The sequence below is a fragment of the Typha angustifolia genome, chromosome 13, assembly GCF_048772165.1.
Source record: "Typha angustifolia cultivar Huaian chromosome 13, ASM4877216v1, whole genome shotgun sequence".
Classification (NCBI taxonomy): domain Eukaryota; kingdom Viridiplantae; phylum Streptophyta; class Magnoliopsida; order Poales; family Typhaceae; genus Typha; species Typha angustifolia.
This window is the reverse complement of record NC_133251.1, coordinates 11,861,944-11,885,178: the sequence shown is the minus strand read 5'-3', so window position 1 is coordinate 11,885,178 and position 23,235 is coordinate 11,861,944. Positions and strand designations below refer to the sequence as shown.

At 33.0% G+C, this 23,235-nt stretch overlaps 2 protein-coding genes across 2 annotated transcripts; both read right to left on the bottom strand.

The window, feature by feature from the left end:
* Positions 1-8,503: 8,503 nt before the first annotated feature.
* On the bottom strand, positions 8,504-9,709 carry LOC140774754 (tuliposide A-converting enzyme 1, chloroplastic-like). The gene is made up of 2 exons (XM_073117856.1): positions 8,936-9,709; positions 8,504-8,820 (listed from the first exon to the last, which is right to left on the bottom strand). Exons 1-2 carry the CDS (start codon positions 9,650-9,652, stop codon positions 8,617-8,619), a joined length of 921 nt encoding a protein of 306 aa, XP_072973957.1. The 5' UTR covers positions 9,653-9,709; the 3' UTR covers positions 8,504-8,616.
* A 5,439-nt stretch (positions 9,710-15,148) lies between these two features.
* On the bottom strand, positions 15,149-18,640 carry LOC140772959 (patatin-like protein 2). The gene is made up of 7 exons (XM_073115229.1): positions 18,384-18,640; positions 17,693-17,874; positions 17,421-17,607; positions 16,975-17,136; positions 16,570-16,872; positions 15,785-15,957; positions 15,149-15,324 (listed from the first exon to the last, which is right to left on the bottom strand). Exons 1-7 carry the CDS (start codon positions 18,510-18,512, stop codon positions 15,258-15,260), a joined length of 1,203 nt encoding a protein of 400 aa, XP_072971330.1. The 5' UTR covers positions 18,513-18,640; the 3' UTR covers positions 15,149-15,257.
* Between the last annotated feature and the right edge of the window lie 4,595 nt (positions 18,641-23,235).

Sequence of the window (23,235 nt, the reverse complement as noted above, 5' to 3'; positions counted from 1 at the left end):
ATCATTCGTACTATACTATATGCATTTTTTATTTAATTTTTGATGCCTCAAAAACACTATGAATTACTTTTAAAAATAGAAAATAAAATACCTAAATGTACTTCTATTTATTTATTTTAACTAAGCTTAAAAATAGTTATTTAAAGCTATTCAACAGTATTAAGGTTTATATATATATATATATATATATATATATATAGGGTTTTTTTCTTATAAATTTTGCTAAAATTTATTCTCCTTATAAAAAATATAAAAAATATTTAAAACCGTGCTATATTTTCTTTTTATAAGAACCAAAATTTATATATATATTTTTTTAATTCCTTCAATTTAGAGGTCTAGGTCGAAATAAAAAATGTTGCGGAGTATCTATATAGAAAACGATAATAATTTAGAAGGAGTAAAGTGTAATTATATTTTAAAAAGGAAAGACAAATGTGTAATTTGGTAAGTTCTAAGTAACGAGTCTCTATTGTCAACCATTTTTCTAAAGAAGAAATAATCCATTTTAATGTCTCATTCTGCTAAGTTCTTCTTCTATCCGATAGATACTGTCTTGGAAGAAACTGCCGTCCATCTTCAAAGTTATTTTCTTATGCATATAAAGTCACCAAATTTCTTCTACTAATTTTCTAGGATGACACAATGCATGATCTCAGGTTAGTACACATACACCCATCCATGCATGCACATGAAGTTTTGATATTTAATTCAAACAAAAGCTTTATTAACGTCACCCCTTCAATCATCATACGTAGAAAGATAGTATAGAAATATAAATTAATGTTTACTACTATCCACTGGCAATAGCTTATAAGCCATAATAATGGAGGTCGAAGTGGGCCTCAAGCTTTGTTTACTAGTATAAGAGACCAGGATTCATTCGAATGGGTTGTTCACCTTTGACTATTTGTGCCACCTAAGCTAGATATCTTGTTCCAGCTCAAATTCCATGCAAGACCTGGATCCAAAATCTGATCAACTTGACATTCATAATATATAGAGAGAGAAAATTAATATATATATATATAACATATATTTTGACTATATTATAAGCAAAGTTTATTTTTATTTTTATTATTTATAAATAGAGCTACCTCTTGGGTTGAGCTTAATATTATAAGCATATGATAAAAAAAAAAACAATACATATAATTTCATCCATTTCAAATGATATTTTATATTTTCTAAATTACCTTATCTCACTTCTTTAATATAATATTTGATGTTAAATAACAATAGTTTTGGATTAAAACTTTTCGATGCTTAACTTTGTTCTACAGTTGAGTTAACATGATGATCAAGTTAGTTTTATCTATTTAACGAAGGTAGAGTGTGGCCTTGATTTTGTTTAGCAAATAAGAAGCTCTGTTCATGAATAATAAAGAAAAGAGGGTTTTATTTGTACTATTATTAAAATATAGGATGTTATTTATAACTTTCTCATATATATGTATTATATATAAGCCTTATTTAGTAAATCAAGGCACGCATAACCTTGCAGGGAAACAAGAGAGATAGCTACGGGGAAGATTACTGATAATAGATGGACAGCCTATAAAGAGACAACTAAATAAATTATGGGATCGGCAAGCACGGAGGTAGCCAAGAGAGTAAATTAGAAAAAAAAAGCCCAGATGGGCATGAAAAGATATCTACTCTTCTCTAATTACAAGGAGGACTTGTAGACCGTGGAAAATAAAATTGAATCGAAGCCCTAAATACCCAAACTCATCTCTTTATTTATTTATTTATTTATTTATTTTTCTTTCTCTTCCTCTTCGACTACCTAGTTGCGACCTACTCCCCTCTTCACCCTACCAATCTCGTTGATGCCGTGTTCACTACAATCTACTCTACTTCCTCAAGGATCTCTCTCTTTCCCTCTTTTACTCTCGTCTTTCCTTTTGCTTGAAATCCTATTGCTTTGTGTTGGTGGCCATTGCATTGCGTTATCCTGCTGGTTTGTTACTCTCCTTGTCGTGCTCGCAAAACTTTTACCAGGTCATGGCAAGCTAGTGGAGGGAGAGAGAGAGAGAGAGAGAGAGAGAGAGAGAGGTTTGCTGCAACCTTGCGGGTGAGGGTTGTGGCCTCGCTGGGCTGAGGTATTGCAGTAGCTGGGGCCTCGCCTCGCCGAGCTATTTTTTTTTTTATGGGTAAGATAGTTTCAGAAGAGATTTTTGGTTTAGTTTAACATTTTGGGTTTACTAGAGTATTGTGGGTTAGATAAGATAATTACGCTGATAATATTTTAGTAATCTTTTAGTGCAGTTAAGTTAACATAGGAGTAATTTAGTTTAGTTTAAGTAAAAGAATTAACAACAGAAAATTTTCTCATCATATTTGGTAAAATAGATGGCTCAATTTATAAATATTAAGTTTTGTAAATCATAAATAGATAAGTATGCAAGGTACTACTGAATGCAAATTTTCAATATATATATATATATATATATATATATATATATATATGAGCTGCCAGACAGATCTCATGGAGATAAATAAAGGGTGCTTAGGACACATATATAAAATGCATCCGAAGTTTGAAGACAACTATACAGTGCAAGTCACAACATCAAATAAGCATTGATAATAGAGCATTGGAACATGGAAGTTAATTTAGAACGCAACTTAAACCAGAAACAATCGCACAATATATCGTAGTCTTCCCTTTACCATCACCATGTGTTGCCAAACCGAGATATATTTCAGTCAAAAGTTTGTCTCAAATTCAAACATATTTTGCCAACAGCACTACAGCTCATTTGAAATCTATATCATTCTAAGAGCTGCGCTCCATAAAATAGCGTGTCATGTCATTTAAACCTTTATAATTACTTCATCCCTCAGGTGGACATACTTACATCGTTAAACTACATGAATCTTATTTCTCTTTCTTGTTTTCAATGATTTTGATACATGCTTATTCTATTTTTGATTAATTTAGTGTCAGCTCTTTGCCACTATTTTCTTGATATTTTATGAATTATTTATTATTAGGGATAATTATCTTTTTACTCTCTGAACCATCATTATTTTTTACTAATAACCCTCTAAACTTTTTTTAATATAAAATAATTTTTAAAATTTTTATTTTTAGTATATAATGATCTTCTAATAGAAGCGGTGAAGTAAATTATTTCTAATAGTTCATAAAATTATTATGTACAAAAGAAAGTTTAAAAAATTATTATAAAAAATAGTGATAGTTTAGAGAGTGAAAAAATAATTATTACTTGTTATTATACAGAACCTTGTGGTTGCAACTAGGCTTTGTCCTGAAGAAAGATCGGGTTTACCCTCTCGCGGCCCAGCTCGATCCAAAAGCCGAAACCCGCGGCCCGGCTTAAGATCCAACCCATCAACAACGAAATCCCTGGTCATCTTCTACTCCCACTCCTAAAGTTTTTATTTTGAATTCCTGCTCTTCCATAGAGCCCACCATTAGCAAATAGCAATCATGAAATGATGAAGTGCAGTTCTGAACTCACCGGGAAGAGAGGCCTCTTCCTTGGTCCAATCTCCAGAAACATATCTTTCCTTGAGGGACAAACAAAAACTCATCTTCATCTCCATTAAAGACTAGAGGGCCTTCACAAATCGGCTATCAATCATGACCATGAGCCATAGATTTCTTCTTTTTAGAAGGGCACGCATCTTAGCAGAGGTAGTATCCATGTAAAGCCCAATGCCAGATGGCCATTCATTGGTAGGACATATTGATTGGGTATAATTTTACCAAGGAAATGACCCTAAAGAGCAAACTTGCACTCTTCGAAGCTACTTGGCCAGGAGGTTTGGATCTATTTCAACCCAGTCTGCTGAGTTAGCTTGGACTATCTCACGAGTGTGTGCAGGAATGAGGAGGGTTTAAAGCCCTTCCCATGTTGGCCCTCACGGGATCACCCCAGACCACATAGGCCAGCCTTGGATTCAGACTTTCCTCTACTACTGGAAGGGGCTGTAAGGAGAACATTCATGGCTCTAGGGGTGGAGGGTTCCACGGACGAGGAGGAGGGGTTGCCGAGGAAGAGCCAACTCTGTGGATTTTACATTTTTTTTTCCCTTCTTTTCGTTCAGTTTGTAGAATAAGGGTAAGTTTATTATATTATAGTAGTACACTAGTACAGTCGGTAAACAACCTAAATTTGGAGCCAGCAACAACGGTGGGCCCACCAAAAAAATTTAGCCGGGCTACATTTTGTTTTAAGTTTTTTTTAGAAAATTTAAATTTATCTAATAATTATTGCATTTCAACGATTTTAATTTTATATGTATCTTTTATTAAATAATTTAATTAATTTAATTAAGTATATAATTAGTTTTTAATAAAAATAATACCATTGGTTAAAATAAGTCTAATATTAAATTATTTTTAAGTTAATTTAAATTTAAAATTTTTTATTATTTATAAATATGAGTCTAATATTTTATTATTTATAAAATAAATATATTTATTATTATTTAAAATCAATGTGTCCTAAAATATAATTACTTAAAATTAATTGTTAATGTAAATATTAAATATTAGAATACATCAGATATGAAATACATTAAACATGAAATATATCAAATAAAAATTACATTAATATAGATAAGGCAAATACATTTAAGAAAGAGGAAGTGGCTACGGAATAGATGGCTATAGAGATGACTTACAAGACTGGAGATGACTTAGAAGACTATTAAATATCTATTGCTTTTATTATGAAATATTAATTTCTATTTATTTTGATATTTTTAGTTAATGATATGTAATGCTTATTTCGAATAAGGGTAAGTTTATTATGTTATAATAGTACACTAGTACAGTAAGTACGCTCCAACCCGGCTCTATTGCTAGCTCTAAATTTGGAGTTAGCAACGGTGGGGCCCACAAAAAAAAAAAGAGCCCGCCTATATTTTATTTTAAGTTTTTTAAAAATTTAAATTTGTCTAATAATTATTGCATTCAACAATTTTAATTCTACCTGTATCCTTTATTAAATAATCTAATTAGTTAAATTGAGTATATAATTAGTTTTACTAATTATTTTTAATAAAAATGATACCATTGGAAAGGTCTCATCGAGATCTTTAAAATGAGTATAATATTAAATTATTTTTGAGTTAATTTAAATTTTAAAATTTTTATTATTTATAAAAATAAGTATAATATTTTATTATTTATAAAATAAATATGTTTATTATTATTTAAAATCAATGTGAAGTAAAATATAATTACTTAAAATTAATTTCCAATGTAAATATTAAATATTAGAATACATCAGATATAAAATACATTAAACATGAAATACATTAAACTAGAACCGGTGGCTATGGAATCGGTGGCTATAGAGATGACTTACCAAACTATTAAATATCTATTATTTTTATTATGAAATGTTAATTTTTGCTTATTATATGTAATGTAATTTTGATATTGTTAGTTAATGATATATACTGCTTATTTCGTGCAATGTAATTTCGATGCGTTTAATTAAAAAATTAGTAATTTAAAATTATTTCTAAAACTATTGGATATTAGTTATATTTTAAAGATCTTGATGAGAGTTTTATAATCATATATTTTTTTATTAAAAAATAATAACACAAGAGGACCTATTAACTAATTTAAAATAACTAATATAAATATATATATATTATATTATTATTTTAATAATTATGGAGCTCGGTGCATTAGAGTGCACATGACTCTTGGCTCCATATATAGAGCATTAGTTGGAGATACTCTTGGTAAGTCTACACTAATATAATAATACCTACTTTGATATAATTTTAAATAATAATAATAATAATAAGAGGATTTAGTCGCTGGCTGGCGTTAACTTTCTTACTTACAATTATTAAAATTACAAAATTATTTATAATTTTAGAAAAGCTAATTATGTTGCTAATTAGCTCGTTAATTATGGTAGAACCTCAAATAAGGTGGGTTTTCTAGTAATCTTTTTAGTTTTTAATTTTTGATTCTTTGCTTTTTTCTCAAAAAATAAAGATATTTATTAACTTTCAAGGTAAAGATTGTAGAAGATCAGAACTTATGGGCATGAATAATTTTATAATTTTAGATTCTAGCACGTAGCAATCTTCTAGATTTTGCTTGATTTGCTGGTTAATTCAAAATTCACTATGGTTTCGTAGTGAATTGAAATATGAGAAATATTTATATAACATGAGTCTTTTGACCATCTAGACAATGGGAAAGATATTAGTTGAATGGGCAACATGGATTTATTCTCTTCTCTCTTCTATTTTTCAAAATAAGAGTAAACTATTTCCCAGCACTTATCATATAACAATTTTATAATACAAGATAAAACTGACAACTAATAGAAATAAATTTGAAGATTAGTGATTATAGAAACTAAATTTTAATTATCCTATTTTTTATTGGTGAAAAATGTTTTGAAAAATAGAATAGAAGAGAGAAAAGGTCCGATGATCGTTTGATTTTTATTTTATAACATCCTTATAAGGTGAAAAATATATAAATAAAAAATATTATATTAAAAGGCAATAGTTCATAGGTTCTGGACTTAATTAACCTATAATAAATAGATGCTGAAAGAGATGGCATATTATATACATACATAATGAATCATGGTCTATAATATGGACAGCAACTACCAATGGAAAGAAAGACCAAAAGAAAAGCTTGGAAAACTTAATCATAATCAACGTACCTTTTATCTTTATTATATTTCATACTTTACTATCATATATTTATTGTTTGACTCTATATTTTACTTTTAATCTATCAAAAAATCTGATGTGATTTAATCTGACACCTTGAGGGCAAGGTTGTTGCAAGCGTGGTGAAGTTATGTAAACTGAGTTAGATTTACCTTGAGCTGACACTTTGAGGGCAAAGTGCATGAAAGCGTTGTGGAGTGATACGATTCAATCAATAATGACTCCACGTGTGATATTGGGTTCATAGGAATGAGCTTCTATATATATGTGGAGAAAATCCCAATTAGAGTTGTATGATGATGATAATATTGGAATTGGTTTTAGCCTTTATCTCATTCTCTACTTTTTGCTAGCTATTGTCTTTGGTCGGTTTTTTCCAGCATCTAACCACCCTCTTTCATAACAACTTCTCCCCCTTCGCACCACGAACTAACCCTAGCATCCATCTATCCATTGGAGGGCTATCAAGCTGGGATCTAAATTTTAGAACCGTTGTAGATCAGATTAGGTCGGTTCGTAACAAAATCTAGAGTCGATTTGCTCTAAAATATTTCATCATTTTAAAAATAAAAATAAATAAAATGCCTAATTATATTTTATTTACTTTAATGTATCTACTACCAAGAGTTGATCACCATTAGGAAAACTAGGCAGGATGCTTTTAAGGTACTTTTAAGTAAAATACATGAATCAAATATTAAATATTTATACGGTGAGGTTTGAACGATAATAAAAGTAAAAAACAAATATTATTTTTGAATATTTTTTTTCCCTAAAAGTTTATTCATGACATACTTCAGGATTTCTGTCCTTCAATATTGGTAGCTCGGAATAATAAATATTTATATACCCTATACTTGGTGGTCCATTGCCGAAAATTCGGATAAAGATAAATTATATCCTTACTCCATGATTAAAAAAAAATTATCCCAATTTATTGCTGGGTGTTTGGTTGGAAAAGAAATAATAAGTGTTGAGATAAAAATGTACTATAAAATAATGCTTAATTGTGATAGCTGAGACAAAGAATAAAACTGATCAAATTAATTTTATTATTATTTTTCTAATTTAATATAAATAGATTTGTTATTTAGAGAAAGATACGCAAAAGGTTTAAGTTTTTATAGAACTAACAAGTTTATTTTACAACTATAAGATTATAACATATATTATTATTTTGAGGATTTCTAGTAAAAAATAATTTACATTTACTATATGAATATCCCTTTTCAAAGTATTCTCATTTTTCATTTTAAGATCTAACATCCATTGTAGTTAATGAGAAACCAACATATACCAAATCATAATAACCCAGTTTAACTCTTGAATATGATATTTTACAGAATCCATTAAATTAAGAATTAACTTTTGTGTTATACTTTATATTTGTGGATGAAGATGATGCTCTATGGACTATGGTCTATGGGAGCCACCATCCTCAGAAGCCACAGAGATAATGCAAGCATGATATGATGAGATATTATTTTAGCTATGTGGAAGTCATCCTAGCTTCCACGCCAATACTAAACTATCCTAAGAAAATGTCAAGATGCTCTATGGACTATGGTCTATGGGAGCCACCATCCTTAGAAGCCGCAGAGATAATGCAAGCATGACATGATGAGATATTATTTTAGCTATGTGGAAGTCATTCTAGCTTCCACGCCAAGACACAAATTCTTGGCATATGACATCAAAATGGTAATTAACCACACATTCAACCAGCGGCTTCTCTGATCCACTGCTGAAGAGTCAAAACAAAATCGTCTTTCTAGTACAATTTTTTATCTTCTTCTTCTCCACAATAGACCATGAGAATAGTTATTTTATTACCAAGGGAACATGATCGGCTACGAGTACATGGCAACATGTGAAATCTACTAGTAGCCGGCGGCGATGGCATACTACGCTGCGACGTCTTCAGTCGCTAGAAATGAAAGCAACGACACGGTCCATCATTTCCCTGGCTTGCTCACATGCAGGATTTTGTAAATGAAAGACATGGCCCATCCCCTCCGACTGTAAGAATTCCGCTTGTCCTTTCCACCCACACTTCTTCAACTCCTCGTGATACGCCTTCCCGCAATCTCTCAGTCCATCCTTCTCTGCCACACACACCATCACCTAAAAGACACCATTTATCGAAAATAAATTGATTAAGATTGTAGCAAAATTGGCCTTTTTCCCCACCCTAAATTTTGGAAAGAAGATATGTGGATGGTGGTGAGTTGAACATTACCTTCTGGGTCGGTAGCTTCTCAAAACTCGGTGCTCCCTTTGCCACCGGATTCACCCTCGGGTCATCGACGACGCCCGATCCGGGGCATGCGAATCTCCAGAGCTTAAGACCCATCGCCAGCGTCGTATCAGCACCCTGCGGCGCCGACGCGTCGATGAAATAGAACCAAGGGTGGAAAAGCAACAACCCTTTTGCCCTCACCCCATCTTTCCACACAACATTGTGGACGATATTGCCCCCGGCGCTGTCTCCGCCCAAGTAAACCCGATCCAAATCAGCGTGCTCGGCCAGCCACGGATCCGACCCGCTAAGGGCCCAAGTGATCGCGGTCAAGCAGTCGTCATAGGCCGCGGGGAGAGGGTGCTCGGGGGCGAGGCGGTATTCGACGGAGACGGCGATGATGTTGGCTTTGGAGACGAGGGAGTTGAGGTAGTTGTGGTAGGTGGGGGAGGAGGAGGACTCGATGACGAAGCCGCCGCCGTGGAAGTAGACGAGGAGGGGGAGTCTTTGGGTAGTATTCTCTGACTTTTGGGGGAGGTAGAGGCGAGCGGAGACGGGAACGGTGGGATCGATGACGACGTCCTTGGAGGCGACGTGGGTGGTGGGGTCGAGGCCGGCGGGGAGGACGGCAGTACCGAGGAGGCGCTCGACGCGGCCGGACTTGTAGGTGCGGATGAGGGGAGGGATGTCGGTGTCGAGCTCCGAGTTGGGATCCATGGAGTCTGGGTTACGATGACTGGGGACAAGAGAGATGATGCAGATTTGCAGGCTAAAGCACACACCTATTAAATAGGCTCCATTCACTTTATAAATATAACTCATTATTAAAATAATAATATATAATTACTATTTATCAAACTTACATCTTACACTAATCTAACTACTGATGTATTATTATCAATCTTTTTATATTAAATCAAAAGGTCCTTATCATAATTTTATAACACATTATTTTCTCATTATTTCCTTGACTTTATATCCTATCAAACTTAATTATTACATCTTCTTTCTAGAAAAGAAGTGAAGAAAAACTTTATTTTAAAAATAATAAATAAATAATATATATTCTAAAATTTATCTTTATTATATATCCCTAAAAAATATACTATTTGCATGGATACCTATCTAATTATTTTTCCAGTTTAGTCTCCATATCTAATAGTAAAAAAGATAAAAAATATTGTTAACTAATAAGCAAAATGAGATTTTGAAAGATATGTATGCAATAAATAAATAAATAAATAAATAAGAAAACTAATGTTTTTGATAACATAAGACAGATAATTCAATACAAACCTAAAATATCTCTCTTTATCTAACCAATTTTTTTTTATAATATTATATAAAATAAACTGAAAGAATTAATATAATTGACATTATTGGTCATCCTTTTAATTTCCAAGAAATCTTTTCGTCTAGTGGCCAAGCCACCAGCTGCTCCTCGATTGTCGGTGTTCTCGAACAATTACCTCCTTACCTTGAGTTCGCAAGATCGGGTACGCGTTGTCAAACAGGAGTATGGACCACGATTTCGATTCGTGAGAGGAGCATCTCCAACAGATGGAGGCTCCAAATATAGTGCCGAGAGGACCCCATATTTATTAAAATAAGAATATATATATATATATATATATATATATATATTTATTTATTTATTTATTTTAAATTATTTAATATGTCCTTTTAGTGTTATTATTTTTTAATAAAAATATATGGTTAAAAAACTCTTATTGAGATCTTAATATTTAATAGTTTCATAAGAAATTTTTAATTATTAATTTTTTTAATTAAACATATCAAAATTATATTCTATGAAATAAATATCGAAATAAGTATTACACATTATTACTAAAAATATCAAAATTGTATTATATAAAATAAACAGAAATGAATATTTAATAATAGAAATATTAAATTTTTAATAATCTGGTAAGTCATCTCCATAGCTACGATTTCAATTATTTCTCGCTCGGCATAGAAAGATAAAAAATAGAAAGGCTCGTTTTGAGCTTCAGAAATATAAACTTTAGAAATACTGATCGAACACTTATGATAGAAGCATGAAAATAAAGAAATATAATTTTTAATATAATTTTTATTTGATATATTTTATCTTTAATGTATTTCATATTTGATGTATTTTATGTCTAAGGTTTTTAAATGTCTAATGTATTTCATATTTAATATATTTTATTATTTAATATTTATATTCAAAAAATATAAAATCTTAGATAATAAAAAATATTTATTATGCAATTTAAAATTTTAAAAATTTAATTTTACAGAAAAAATAGTTTAATATTAGACTCATTCTCGATGAGAACTTTTCAACAGTACTATTTAAAAAAAAACTAATTAGTAAAACTAATTATATACTCAATTTAAATAAAAGATATAGATGTAATTTAAGATTATTAAATTAAATATTTAAATGGTAAAGTTAAAATTTTGAAACCAGCTATGGGAGTCGGCCCCAAATTTTTTAGTGGTACTCCAAATTTAAAATCAGCTATAGAGTCTAGTCGAAACTCCACCGAGCTCCAAACCGTTGGAGAGCTCTAATCACCTTTCCTAATAGAAAGGTTGTTCACTTGTAGATTGCCCACTAGTGACCGTAATCTCCTCTCGCTGCTCACAAGCCCACTTTTCAAGCCTTATCCTGTAACATTTATGCTTCCAGAACTAGTGGTTAGTGGATGACGATTGCCTCTTTCATCCCTAATGCAAGAGATCTAGGGCCCTCTACTGAAATGCATGTCAACCTAGCGAGACTACACTTCAAGTGATCATCTTACTTTTTAATTTCTTTTTCCCTTTCTCTTCTTTCCTAGATAAAATATTTCCTAGAGGACTTGAGAATTAACCAAGTTACAGCCAGGTGATGTAATTTAATAAAAAGATCTAATGGGTGTAACCAATGAAATGATACTTTGAAGGTTTTACATATTTAAGAGGATTAATATGTTACGAGAAATAAATATTAGTACTTCATTTGGATGGAAAGAAAAAAAGGAAAGAACAGAAGAAAAGATAATACTTGCTCACTTGGATTGAATTTAGGAAGGGTAGAAAATAAAAAATGATAATATTTATCTCTATTTTTTTTTTCCATCAAACGGCTAAAATTATATAATGTTGTACACATAAGAGAAGTGTTGTTTAAAATTTGAAAGTTAACTAATCAATTGGCTATTTAAGTAACATTTGGAAATATTAATTTGAGCCCATGGAAAGCCCTCGTTTTATTTGTGTTCTTCCTAGAAGTGGAGATGGGAGAAAAATGTGATCCAGCTACCCTGAGACGAAAAGTAGTTGAATTCATTAATAAAATTTAGCACTTTAATATGGTGGAGGCTACGAGAGCTGCACTCCCAAGCAATAAAAACTGCAATTAACGTGAAAACCCCACCATATCTTTTATTGGGTGGGATTAGAGATTTTGTCTTGAAGAAGAACCAGCGTGAGCTTTAATTGTAATCGTATGATATACAAGATCTCAAAGCTAATTATAAAGGCTAGTCAAAACCATACTGAAATTGATATTTATTAGCCCATGCCCGGCTTAAGAACGCTCAAAAATAGTCTTAAGTTTGGTTTAGTTCAAAGTCGATTTAGTGGATCACCAGGTCATCTTCTCAAGGGAGTTGCCATGCTTGGAAGGCTTTGGCATCGAGATCCTTGTTTCCACCCTTGCAAATTGGTGGAGAAGAGGAGCACTTTGAGGACTTGCCAAGTCCGAGCAAGCTTTTGTTTTCCTAGGAGAGACAAAACTATTAGCAGGGAAAAGTTTAGTTGCTACTTGGTGGGACTACTAGGGTTAGCCAGAGAGGACTTGGCATATGAGGGTTTGGGGCTAATGAGGCTAATGAGTATTTTCAAAACTGTGGCAGAGCATAGTCAAGCGTGGGGTTCATATGCATTGGGCAAGGGCCATGGTTTGCATTAGCTGAAGCTTTCTCAAGGCTGTTTTGTGGTTTAGAGTGAGGTGATTCTTTGAGTTAGATCGAACCATCTCGCGGACATTAGTGTCATGGCATAAGACACTAGACTCATAGCTTGAGTCAAGAGAGAATTAATTTAGCACTTGTTTTTAATTATTTTTAGCTTATGTAATTGAGTCGGTCTATTTGTGAACTTGATGTGGTTCAATTAATAATTGTGGTTTGGCTTAGTCAATTAGCCTCCAATATAAATTATAGAATGCAACCTGGTTTAGTCATGCTTTGAACATATAAATCAGTTCCTCTATCTCCTTCTTCCCTCTTGATCTAACTCCTCTTTCCCTTCCTCCTTCAATCCAACCCTAGGTGATACACAGACGACTTAGGAGGAGATATTGATAGATTAATGATAGGCGATAAACCTTCAGTCAAGGCCGGATTGTTGGGAGGAGAACTCAATAGTGCATTACATGGTAATGTAACATTAGAAACTCTATAAGTATCGACAAAGAGAGATCTTGCCCTTCACAGCACTAGCACAACCTGCTCTTATGAGGAAGAAGGAGCGCATGCAAGGTAGTCACACCTTACTACCCTATTGAGGGGACATTGGTGCACTAGGGAAGGGAACATGAGGTTTTAGCGCATGCACACACCTTACTACCCTATCGAGGGGACATTGGTGCACTAGGGAAGGGAACATGAGGTTTTAGCATCACTAAGTAGATTAGTGTGCATACGCATAGGGAACTCTTGTATAGCCTTGAGCACCCTCATGCAAAATATAGAAAAAAAACGCCGGAGATGCTTGAACTAAACTTGCACCTTATTGAGGGAGACAAAGAGGGAACTAGAGAGGGGTGTAAAGAAGTCGATGCTAATCCTAGAGCGATTAAAATGAGTCCATTTAGAGGTATGCATAGAATCAAAAGCAATTGGCAATCCTACCCTAGCAGCAAGAGCTTTTGCCATTTTTGTTGAAGAAATATTTGAAGGAAGGTCGTGGAATTACACCCATAATTCACATGCGTGAAGGTCCACTACTTTGCTCGACGGTTGGTTTAGATTCAACCAAAATGAAGAAGTCATGGTTAAAGGTTAAGGGAGTGCCACATCAAATCCTTAATTTGTCTATCTTAAGCTCGAAGGTGATGAGAAATAAGTTCTTCTCAGCTTTAACAAACTCAAGGGTACCTTTCGAGCTACAAGCTCTCAAGAGCAATCTTGAGGCCCACCAACCAGGTTGAAGGACTTATCAAAGATGAGCTTCTCAATCAACCACACGCTTGGATTCAGCAACAATATAATGATGTCCTTAACTAGAGGGATAACTTTCTTCATGGTCTTCCTTAAGTGGAGCTCATAGAAGTTAAGAAATTAAAGGAGGAGGCCTTCATTTGTGACCGCTATAAGGGAGGGAGGCAAGGGGAGATGAAAAGCAAGGAAAGCTAGAGAATGGTGCAAAGATGTCAAACGCTAACCCTAGAGCTAATAAAATGAGCCCACTTAGAGGTATCCATAGAATTAGAATCAGAGCAATTAGCAACCCAACCCTAGCAACAAGAGCTTTTGTCATTTTCATTGACAAATATATTTGAGGGGAAGGCCATGAAACTGCACCTAGAATTCACATGCGTGAAAGTCCACTATTTTCCGTGAAGATTGAGTTTAAATTCAACCAAAATAAAGAAGTCACAATTAAATTACTAGGGAGAGACATACTAAGTCCTCCATTTGTCTACCTTAAGCTTCAACAAACTCAAGGGTACATTTCAAGCTCCAAGCATTCAAGAGAGCAGCCTTGAGGCCCACCGATTGAAGGATTTATCAGATATGAGCTTTTCGGTCAAGCATAAGAGCTTTAGCAACGAGAGGGATAATTTTCTCCATGGTGTTCCTTGAGTAGAGCTTATAGAAAGAAGTTAAGGAGGAGGCCTTCATTTGTGAAGGCTATGGGGGAGAGAGAGGCAGGGGAGATGAGAAAATAGGAAGTCAGAGGGAGGGAGGAAAGGCCAAGGGAAGAGGAGCAAGGAAAAGATAAACAGGAAGCCTCGAGTGGGGGATAATTGGAGGTAGCTCTAAGGAAACTTTGTTAATTATATAGTTGTGCATCCGTCACGTGAGCATAAATTTGCTTGCCTATGTAAGATTTAATTTGAGTAAATTTAATCTTAAAAGTTGCCCAAAGACGTAGAATATATGCAGATAATTCTTGTTAACAGAGATAAAAGTTTCTTAATTGAATCACTAAGAATGTTATGTAGACTTAATAAATGGAATACATTAAATAAACATATAATTTAATTCTGCCAACAAAATACAATTCTTGATTTGGAACCACCACTTCTTAAAATGTAACAATTCATGGAGTTATATACATTTCAATACTTGGTGTGCGGCGATTTTATCAGACGACGCATTCGCTCTTCTGAAAGCCACTTTGCGAATCTACAATTAGACAAATCATAAGTGGTTTAGTATCAAATATATTAATTAAAATAAAAAGTCAGAAAAAATGTTTAAAAACAAGGAAAAAATTATGTTTCATACTCTACATTTTCATAAATTGAACTTCATCCTCGTAAATCACCCTAAGTTAATTTTGGCTACGACAATATTAACTTTAATTTAGAAAATAATTGCTTATCTTTTAAAAATAGTTAATATATTAGTTATACAACTAAATCAACTCTCGTAAAAAAATCAATCAAACTCAAATTATACGCATATATGTATATTCTGATTAATTATCTATAAAATATTTGGTTAAATCTCTACGGGAGAAATCAAAACCTATGATCTCTTATTGTTACTAAAAAAGAAAAAAATAGGACGTGAATCATAAATTTATAAATTAGAAAAATTATAATTTTCCCCAAGAAATACTTCACGAAGAATGAGAACTCACTTAGTAAGTGCTTGCATGTTGGTCTCTTCTCCCACTTGTTCGAATCCACCCGTTTCCAAGTTGGTTCTTCCCACAGGCTTCTTCAAGAGTTTCTCACCAACATCCACCAGACTGCGCAGGTTTTCTTTGGTGGCGACGTCAACAGAAGACACTGTTCCGGTTAATGTGTCATCCTGACAATTTAAGCAGATCGATTGAAGAATTAATATATGTGAGATTTTGGATGTACACTAGTTATTTGAAATAAGAACTGGAATAGCTTGTGGAATCCGATTTCAACCTAGATGTTTAGTAATAAAGACAAATTTATTACAACCGCCCTGCATTTTATCTTTATTATTATTATTATTAAACACTATACTATATTGGTATTATATTATTCAATCACTGCGTTTTAGTTTTAGTGTCTTAAAAACAACCTGAGTTCTGTTCAAGTTGATAGCAGCCGACTGAAGAATTAAAACTTTCTCAAGCATATTAGAATATTTTCTATCTATAATTTTCTTTAGAGAAATAGAAGTTTAGTAGTGTAGACCCAAAACAGTCATAAAATATGAGTTGGCTATTTTATATCTATAGTTTAACTTATCTATATAATAACCATCTGTTAATGCTGGTTGAACAGGTGTTAATGATAATGTATATTTTCTACAGTATTTTTAATAAAATTTTCTAAAGCCACCTAAAGGATTCATAAGATTGAAGCTCCACAATCTCTAATTAATGTCACATTAATTCCCTGAAGCAATGCCAACAAGCATATATATAAGGGAAATGGATGTTACCTGAATTCTCAAGTATCTAGCTTCAGAACGCAGTGCTTGGAAGACAATAGAAATGTGGATGTCAACCATGTCACTACTTGCTTGACTGAATGCATCAATCAATGGATTTGAGCCACCACTTGACAACCAACTTAGGACGCCCCATTTGCTTGCCTCCTTGGCAGTAAACTTCTCCTCATTCTTTTGTGTGCCAGTTCCTATTGAGATAACCAGAAACCTGCCATAGTCTACAGGCTTTATTGGGAAGAAATCAGGGTTCCCTTTGAATATTTCCGTAGTTACCTGACCGATAGCAAGTAACGCCTGCAGTGGAACATGAATTAGGAGAAATCTATGGCGCAAAATATTGAACTTGGTTGTGTGAAAAGAGTGATAAATTTTTTCTAATTATGTTACAATTTATACCGGATTATTCGCCGCAACGCCGCCGTCGACTAAGTTGAATTCCCTAATATTTCCCTTTGGATGTTCCACCTCGAAGTAGTGACCAGGAAGGTATGTTGGTGCTGCTGATGTACTAATACAGATGTCTGAGAGTTGAGCATCTAGCGAAGGATCATTCTTTTGCTGCATTTTGACATACTCTACTTATTAACTTGTAACTTGTAAGGATTACTGCATTAAATGAATCCACTGAAGGAATATAGAAGATGCTTAGCATCCTTAGCAACTATCACCAACTGTCACAAGTCTTATAGAAAAAAACCTACCTACTCGACCCTGTATCTTACTTTTATTACTTTAAAAATACCCGGTCGTTAATCCAACCTTTACCAGATATATAAGAGTTAAAGATAAATCTCTTTACAACTCTATTTCCCTACATATATACGAAGGATTTAAGGAAGAACCTTGTAGCTGGAAAAGATGATAGGTTGGAGCCGCTTGATGTCAAAAGTTGGTATGACGACGTTAGTCAAGGTCTGATGCAACTTTGCATTCCCTAGTTTTTCCTTGATGACTTGATGCAGATACTTCCCATCATACTTTGGCCCCAAGACTGGCTTTAATGGCTTTATTATTTTTCCAAAGAGGTTCCTAATATTATATACACATATAGGCAAATTAATCAAGAAAATTAAAGAAAAATAGAACGCTAAGATGTAAGTTTATGATGTGGTACGTGTTCTGGGGGAAGATCTTAGGGCAGTGTTCAAGGTAAAAGTCTTTGATATCTTTGGCTGCAAAGAGTGGTCGATTTTTTTCATTCGGTGCAGTTAACATTGCCGTCACAAGGCCACCTGTGCTCGTCCCAGCAATGACATCGAAGTAGTCTGCGATTCTTGCATCCTCTCCATCTAATTTCTGAAAATTAATTAAACACACACAAAAAAAATTAAGAATCTAATACAAATTAGAGTATTTTATTTCTATTAGTTTACAATACGTAATGAATGTAATTGTCCTATGTGAGTTAACATGCCTCATTCACCTCTATGATAGAATCGTTGACCTCTCTCTCTGTCTCTCTTTTATATATATATATATATATATATATATATATATATATATATATGTAGCAGAAGGTGCCAAGGCAACATAAATCAGATTTCTATATATATGGAAGTACCAACTTCATAATATTATATATACACCTCATAGCTAGGTTGAGGTTGATCATTAAGCCAGAATAAATACCATAAAAATGGTTTAAGATTATCAGAGAAGTATAGTATAATTTTGAACTGCGATACCCTAAAGACTGTTCTCTCATTGATGTTTAGCTAAAGCATCAGAGACACCATTAAAAAGATCATCCAGAGCTAAATTATCATGATATATATAACTTTGACATAGGGATTTAAGCACTATACCTGGAGCTCTGCCTCCAAGAAGGCAAGGACAGTGGCAGGAATTATTCCTCGAATTCCACCTCCATCGATGCTAAGAACAGTAATTAGATTCCCATAAGTTGGTGGCTGGATTTGAACAACCTCAGACATGGCAAATCCCCAGGACAATATTTGGCAAAAGCAAGAGATGAATGAAGGAATGAATTAATGGTAGTAGATGGCAAGAGAGCTAGCTTGTATTTCTCTCTTCAAAGTTATGGTTTCTCCAAGAAATCGTAAGCTTCCTACGTATTTATAGACCTGATCATATAGGTTAATTAACACACAAAGTGATAAATAACACCTTTAAAACCTTATGTAATGCTCATATGATCAAGTCTAGCATTGGAACAAATCTATGGTCACAACACGAGGAAGTTTGACTTGAAGCAGTCGACGTTCCAGAGTAAGATATGCGTGAAGATAAGCTATGATAATGAGTGAGAGATTAAAATATTACCTTACTCAATTGTGAGGAAAAGATATTAATGATTCCAAGAATTTATGGTATGATATGTAGTGTTATCTCTCTCTCTCTCTCTATACGTGCGTATCACCACCTACATTTCGTACTTTTGCGTAGAACAACGTCTAGTAAATTAGTTCATAAGGAATATTCCTAATATACTCTAATTATTCATTTAAAATATCTTCCATTCTCGATATACATTATTGATTCGTTCAATCAATTAGTTATTTAATATAGTATTACAATAGATTTTTTGAGTTCAAATCCTTCGAAGCTAGTTTGGTACTAAAATATAAAAATCTGAAAATTTGTTAGCCAAAGATTAAGTAATATTAGAATATAAAATATAAAATATTATTTTCTAATTGATTTTTAGAACATTTGTAAGTTATAACAGACATTGCTGATCTATCACCTAATAATTAAAGTTTTTGAATTGACTGATCATCTAAAATGATATTAAAGCAGATCTGCTGAATTATTACCTTTCTTTATTTATAAGTTGCCACTTGCAAATCATGTAAACAGTTATCTAACATATTTATCCTTATATTTTAGAGTAAAAAAGAAAAAAAATTATAATTTACCAAAATATCCAGAGTTTATGTGTTACGGGTAAAAGAAGTCCGTGAGGGATACTAATGTGATTCAAATCTAATTAGCTCACCTAATGGGAGATATTAGGTTTGCTGGGTCAAACTTGCTTATCTAGGTTTAGTTATCGACTAGTTTTGGAGGACTTTTGGCTCAGGCTCAAGTAGTCGAATTTTCGGCTAATAGCATTCAAACAGTCGAACATGAGAGCAACTTTTGCTGAAGCGTTCGAATTTCCTACCAAATGCTTTTGAATACTTCAATTTGAAAGCAACATTTCTTACTGTTCTATGCTCTACTTTCAAAAGCTACAATTTGAGGACAGCCTTATTGAGGTGTTCAAATATTTGGATGCCCATTTAGTCCGACTAGGGTTATTATAATTATTTATTTGGTTTAAGATTTAATTAATTTTAAGTCATTGAAGAAAATTGTTGGCTCTACCTTCTTTTACCTTTTGTCTCCTTTTCTCCTTTCTTGATCTCCAAAATTAGATTATTATCCTCTCCAAAGTCGTCGCTCTTCCTTTCTTCTCGACTATTATTTCTTCTTAGACCCTCAGCGTCAGCCTCTTTTTCCTCGTCTTTTCTTCTAATTACTAGATCCACCATTTTCACCTATCTTCGTCATCCTCTTTTTCCTCGTCTTTTCTTCTAATTACTACATCAACCGTTTTCACCTATCTTCGTCATCCCCTATCCATCGCTGCTAACATGACTCATCCTAACTAGGAATATAATATTTTTGATATCAGAGCTTGAGTATACTTAGGTGATGCGCAATAAGGACCTTAGAATATAAAATGAGTGTCGTAGCTTGTGGGGGCTTAGTACCAATGCTCGATGGACTTCATCCAATGCATCCAATATAAAATTAAAGGTATTGCCTCATGGGCTGCTATATTCTTTAGTTGGTTGTCTTCTTTGGACCAGGTCCTTTCTGCAAATAAATATAGAATATTATTGCATTAATTATCTTGATGCCGATCATATTTTTCACATCTTTGGGCTTTTGATCGATATATAGGCTGCGATACGCAATACACACCTTATAAATTATAATATAAAATTGTGATGGACTTCGACGTAGCCAACATAAACAAGTTGGTTTCCTACTTGGACTGGGTTCTATAAACCAATAAATTAACTATATATATATATATATATAGATTATTAATCACTTGACTCGGTTCTTATTTTTGACTTTGATACATGTCATAACTTCCTGGAAACTTTAGCCTAGCATAGAAACACTCAAAATAAATGCAGCTGACAAATATGAAGATGACCGCTCTCCTTGAGGAACATCACTGGTTTATTTAAAAAAAAAATTAAAATATTAAATACGAATATGACCTTCTTACTGTGTAAATGGGTGATGCAAGCGGAAGCAAAATCTTTATCCCCAAATATGACCAATAAAATAATAATGGCAAAATCCAACAAATTTAGAGAAAACTCAAATATGGTGCTAATAGTAGAGTGATAGTAATCAACAACTTCTAATCACATATTAGACACCCTAATGTAAGTAACCTCAAACAATAAAGGCAATAGAGACAATAGAGAGAGCGAGATAAGGTTTACGTGGTTCAACAATATCGCTACATCTACGAGCAAAGCAATCTAATTCGAACTAAGTCAGATCGAATCGTATCATGAGGACATTGGGCTCGATGGATCGAGCTTATTTATCTTTTAATTTATTCATACATTAAGTAATCTTTTAAAACAAGTCTAATGTTAAGTCATGTAAACTACTAGGATAAGTTCAATTAAATTATGTAAGCTACTAATGTAAGTTTAATTAAGTCATGTAAGCTTTTAAGGTAAGTCTTAATTTGAATCGTATAAACTTTCAGAGCTAAGTCTGAGTATGACTCATTATACCCAACCTCTATATATAGAAAGGTCGATCTTCTTTATCCAATAATCCAAGTATCTAAGTATTAAGACTTAATTGAGTTTGATTATTTTCTTATTATCGTATTTATTATTTTTATCATAGTTGTTAAATCGTATTTATCTTCATAAAAATATACATCGTAATCATAGAATCCTTCCAAGCACTTAAACCTTAGTCACCATCTTCGTCCCGTAGTCACCCTACTTTATGACCATCCACCACTACTCTTGGCCGTTTACCACCCTTCGATAACCACCACAATGTCAGATATTTATCGTTCTACCACATTTTGCCCTTGCTCCACTGTTTTAACTTTATATCTTTTATTTAGACATCCGATTAACGTGAAACCAGAGCCATTAAAACCCTATCTCGTGATGTTACCACCATCTAAAGTTTCGTAATTCAGATCAGTTTAGATCTAATTCGTAACATAATCTTTCTTCACTATACAAATATCTAATTACAAAGAGTTTTTCAGCTCGAATTTCTCTCAATACAACGGTGAGTAGCTTTTTTTTATTTTTCTCTTAAGCATAAAAGTTCTAAAATCTCAATTTTATTATTGATAAGGTTGACTTAAGCTAAAAAATCCCGCGGGGCGTTCAAATGCTCGCAAGCCTATTCGAACGCTCCTAAAATTCAAATCCGGAACGTAAAAAGGCGTTCAAATGCTTGTGGGGCTGTTTGAATGCTTGTAGAGTGCACATCTACTCAGATTTTTTGCATTCGAATGCCTCCACGGTCGAACACATCCAGCACAACAAGATGTAACATTTGATTTGAGCTAAACTTTAACATTTCTTACGGTGTGGTTTGTTTTATTTTTTAGCGCATTAAAGAGAGTCTACATATGTGCATTAGGGTCATATGCCCGAGATTCTTATCGGTAGTGTTACCAATTTTACAAACTTAATAAGAAGGATGCTTCAAATAACTAGCTATAAAATGTGAGAGATTCTTGTTGTTAGAGTTTGTAATTAGCAATTCATATACAAAATCAAGGAATTTATTCTCGGCACTATTCTAAAATTTTGGGATTTTACAAATAACACCTTATATTTTGTCTATTTTGTCTAATAATCTTTATTTAATATCCTGTGTTAACTAAGACGGTACTAGAAAATTAGTATTCCATTATAATATATAAAATAATTTATAAATACTTAAATTAGTCATATATTTTTTATCCTTTTTTTTTCTTCCCTAAGAAGAAGAAAAAGAAGAGAAGAAAGAGGAGAGAGAGAGAGGGAGAAAAATGAGGAAAGATACGGTGGTAGAAGGAGGTAGGTATGGAAGATGATTGAAAGATTATAAAAAATGAGATAAAATAGTAGAGGTATATTAGTAACTTAGTTGATATTAATTAATTAAAATAATGTTAAGGTATTAAATAAAAAGAAAAAAATTAGGGTTTCGATTATAAAAGTCGTAAAGACGAAATATAAATAAAAAAATAAATTAAATATAGAGTGTGATAAGTAAAAATCTCTAAGACGTGACAAGCACCAAGGAGTGCTAAGACGGTGACAAGTACCAGGAAGTCTATCCACCTGAGAAAATTCGCAAACCGGAGGAAAGATACTTTGTATAAGCAAAAGAAGAAAGCAAATAGGATAGTTAGCATGAGTGCTTGGCTTTGTTCTATATAGAATAGCATTTAATTATTAAGCCACTCTTATTCCTATTGTACGGTTTCATGGCTTTGGTTTCTAGCACTGTAGATTACTCGTAACACCATTATGGATCAGACTAAAGGATTCTTGGCACTAAAAGCCACCTAACAATCAAGAAAGGAACTCTTACCTGCAATTCAAAAATTAAGCTTTCAGCTGTGTACCGTAACAATCTTAATCTAACAAGTAC

Bases quoted from the DNA above. Each gene is read 5' to 3' on its own strand.
- LOC140774754 (XM_073117856.1), bottom strand. From the start codon at position 9,652: ATGGATCCCAACTCGGAGCTCGACACCGACATCCCTCCCCTCATCCGC. The intron at 8,821-8,935 runs GTAATGTTCAAC...GGTGTCTTTTAG, and splicing joins AGAAGCTACCGACCCAGAAG to GTGATGGTGTGTGTGGCAGA.
- LOC140772959 (XM_073115229.1), bottom strand. From the start codon at position 18,512: ATGTCTGAGGTTGTTCAAATCCAGCCACCAACTTATGGGAATCTAATT. The intron at 17,875-18,383 runs GTATAGTGCTTA...ATTAATTTTCAG, and splicing joins TCTTGGAGGCAGAGCTCCAG to AAATTAGATGGAGAGGATGC. The intron at 17,137-17,420 runs GTTCTTCCTTAA...GTCAAAATGCAG, and splicing joins TCATCTTTTCCAGCTACAAG to CAAAAGAATGATCCTTCGCT.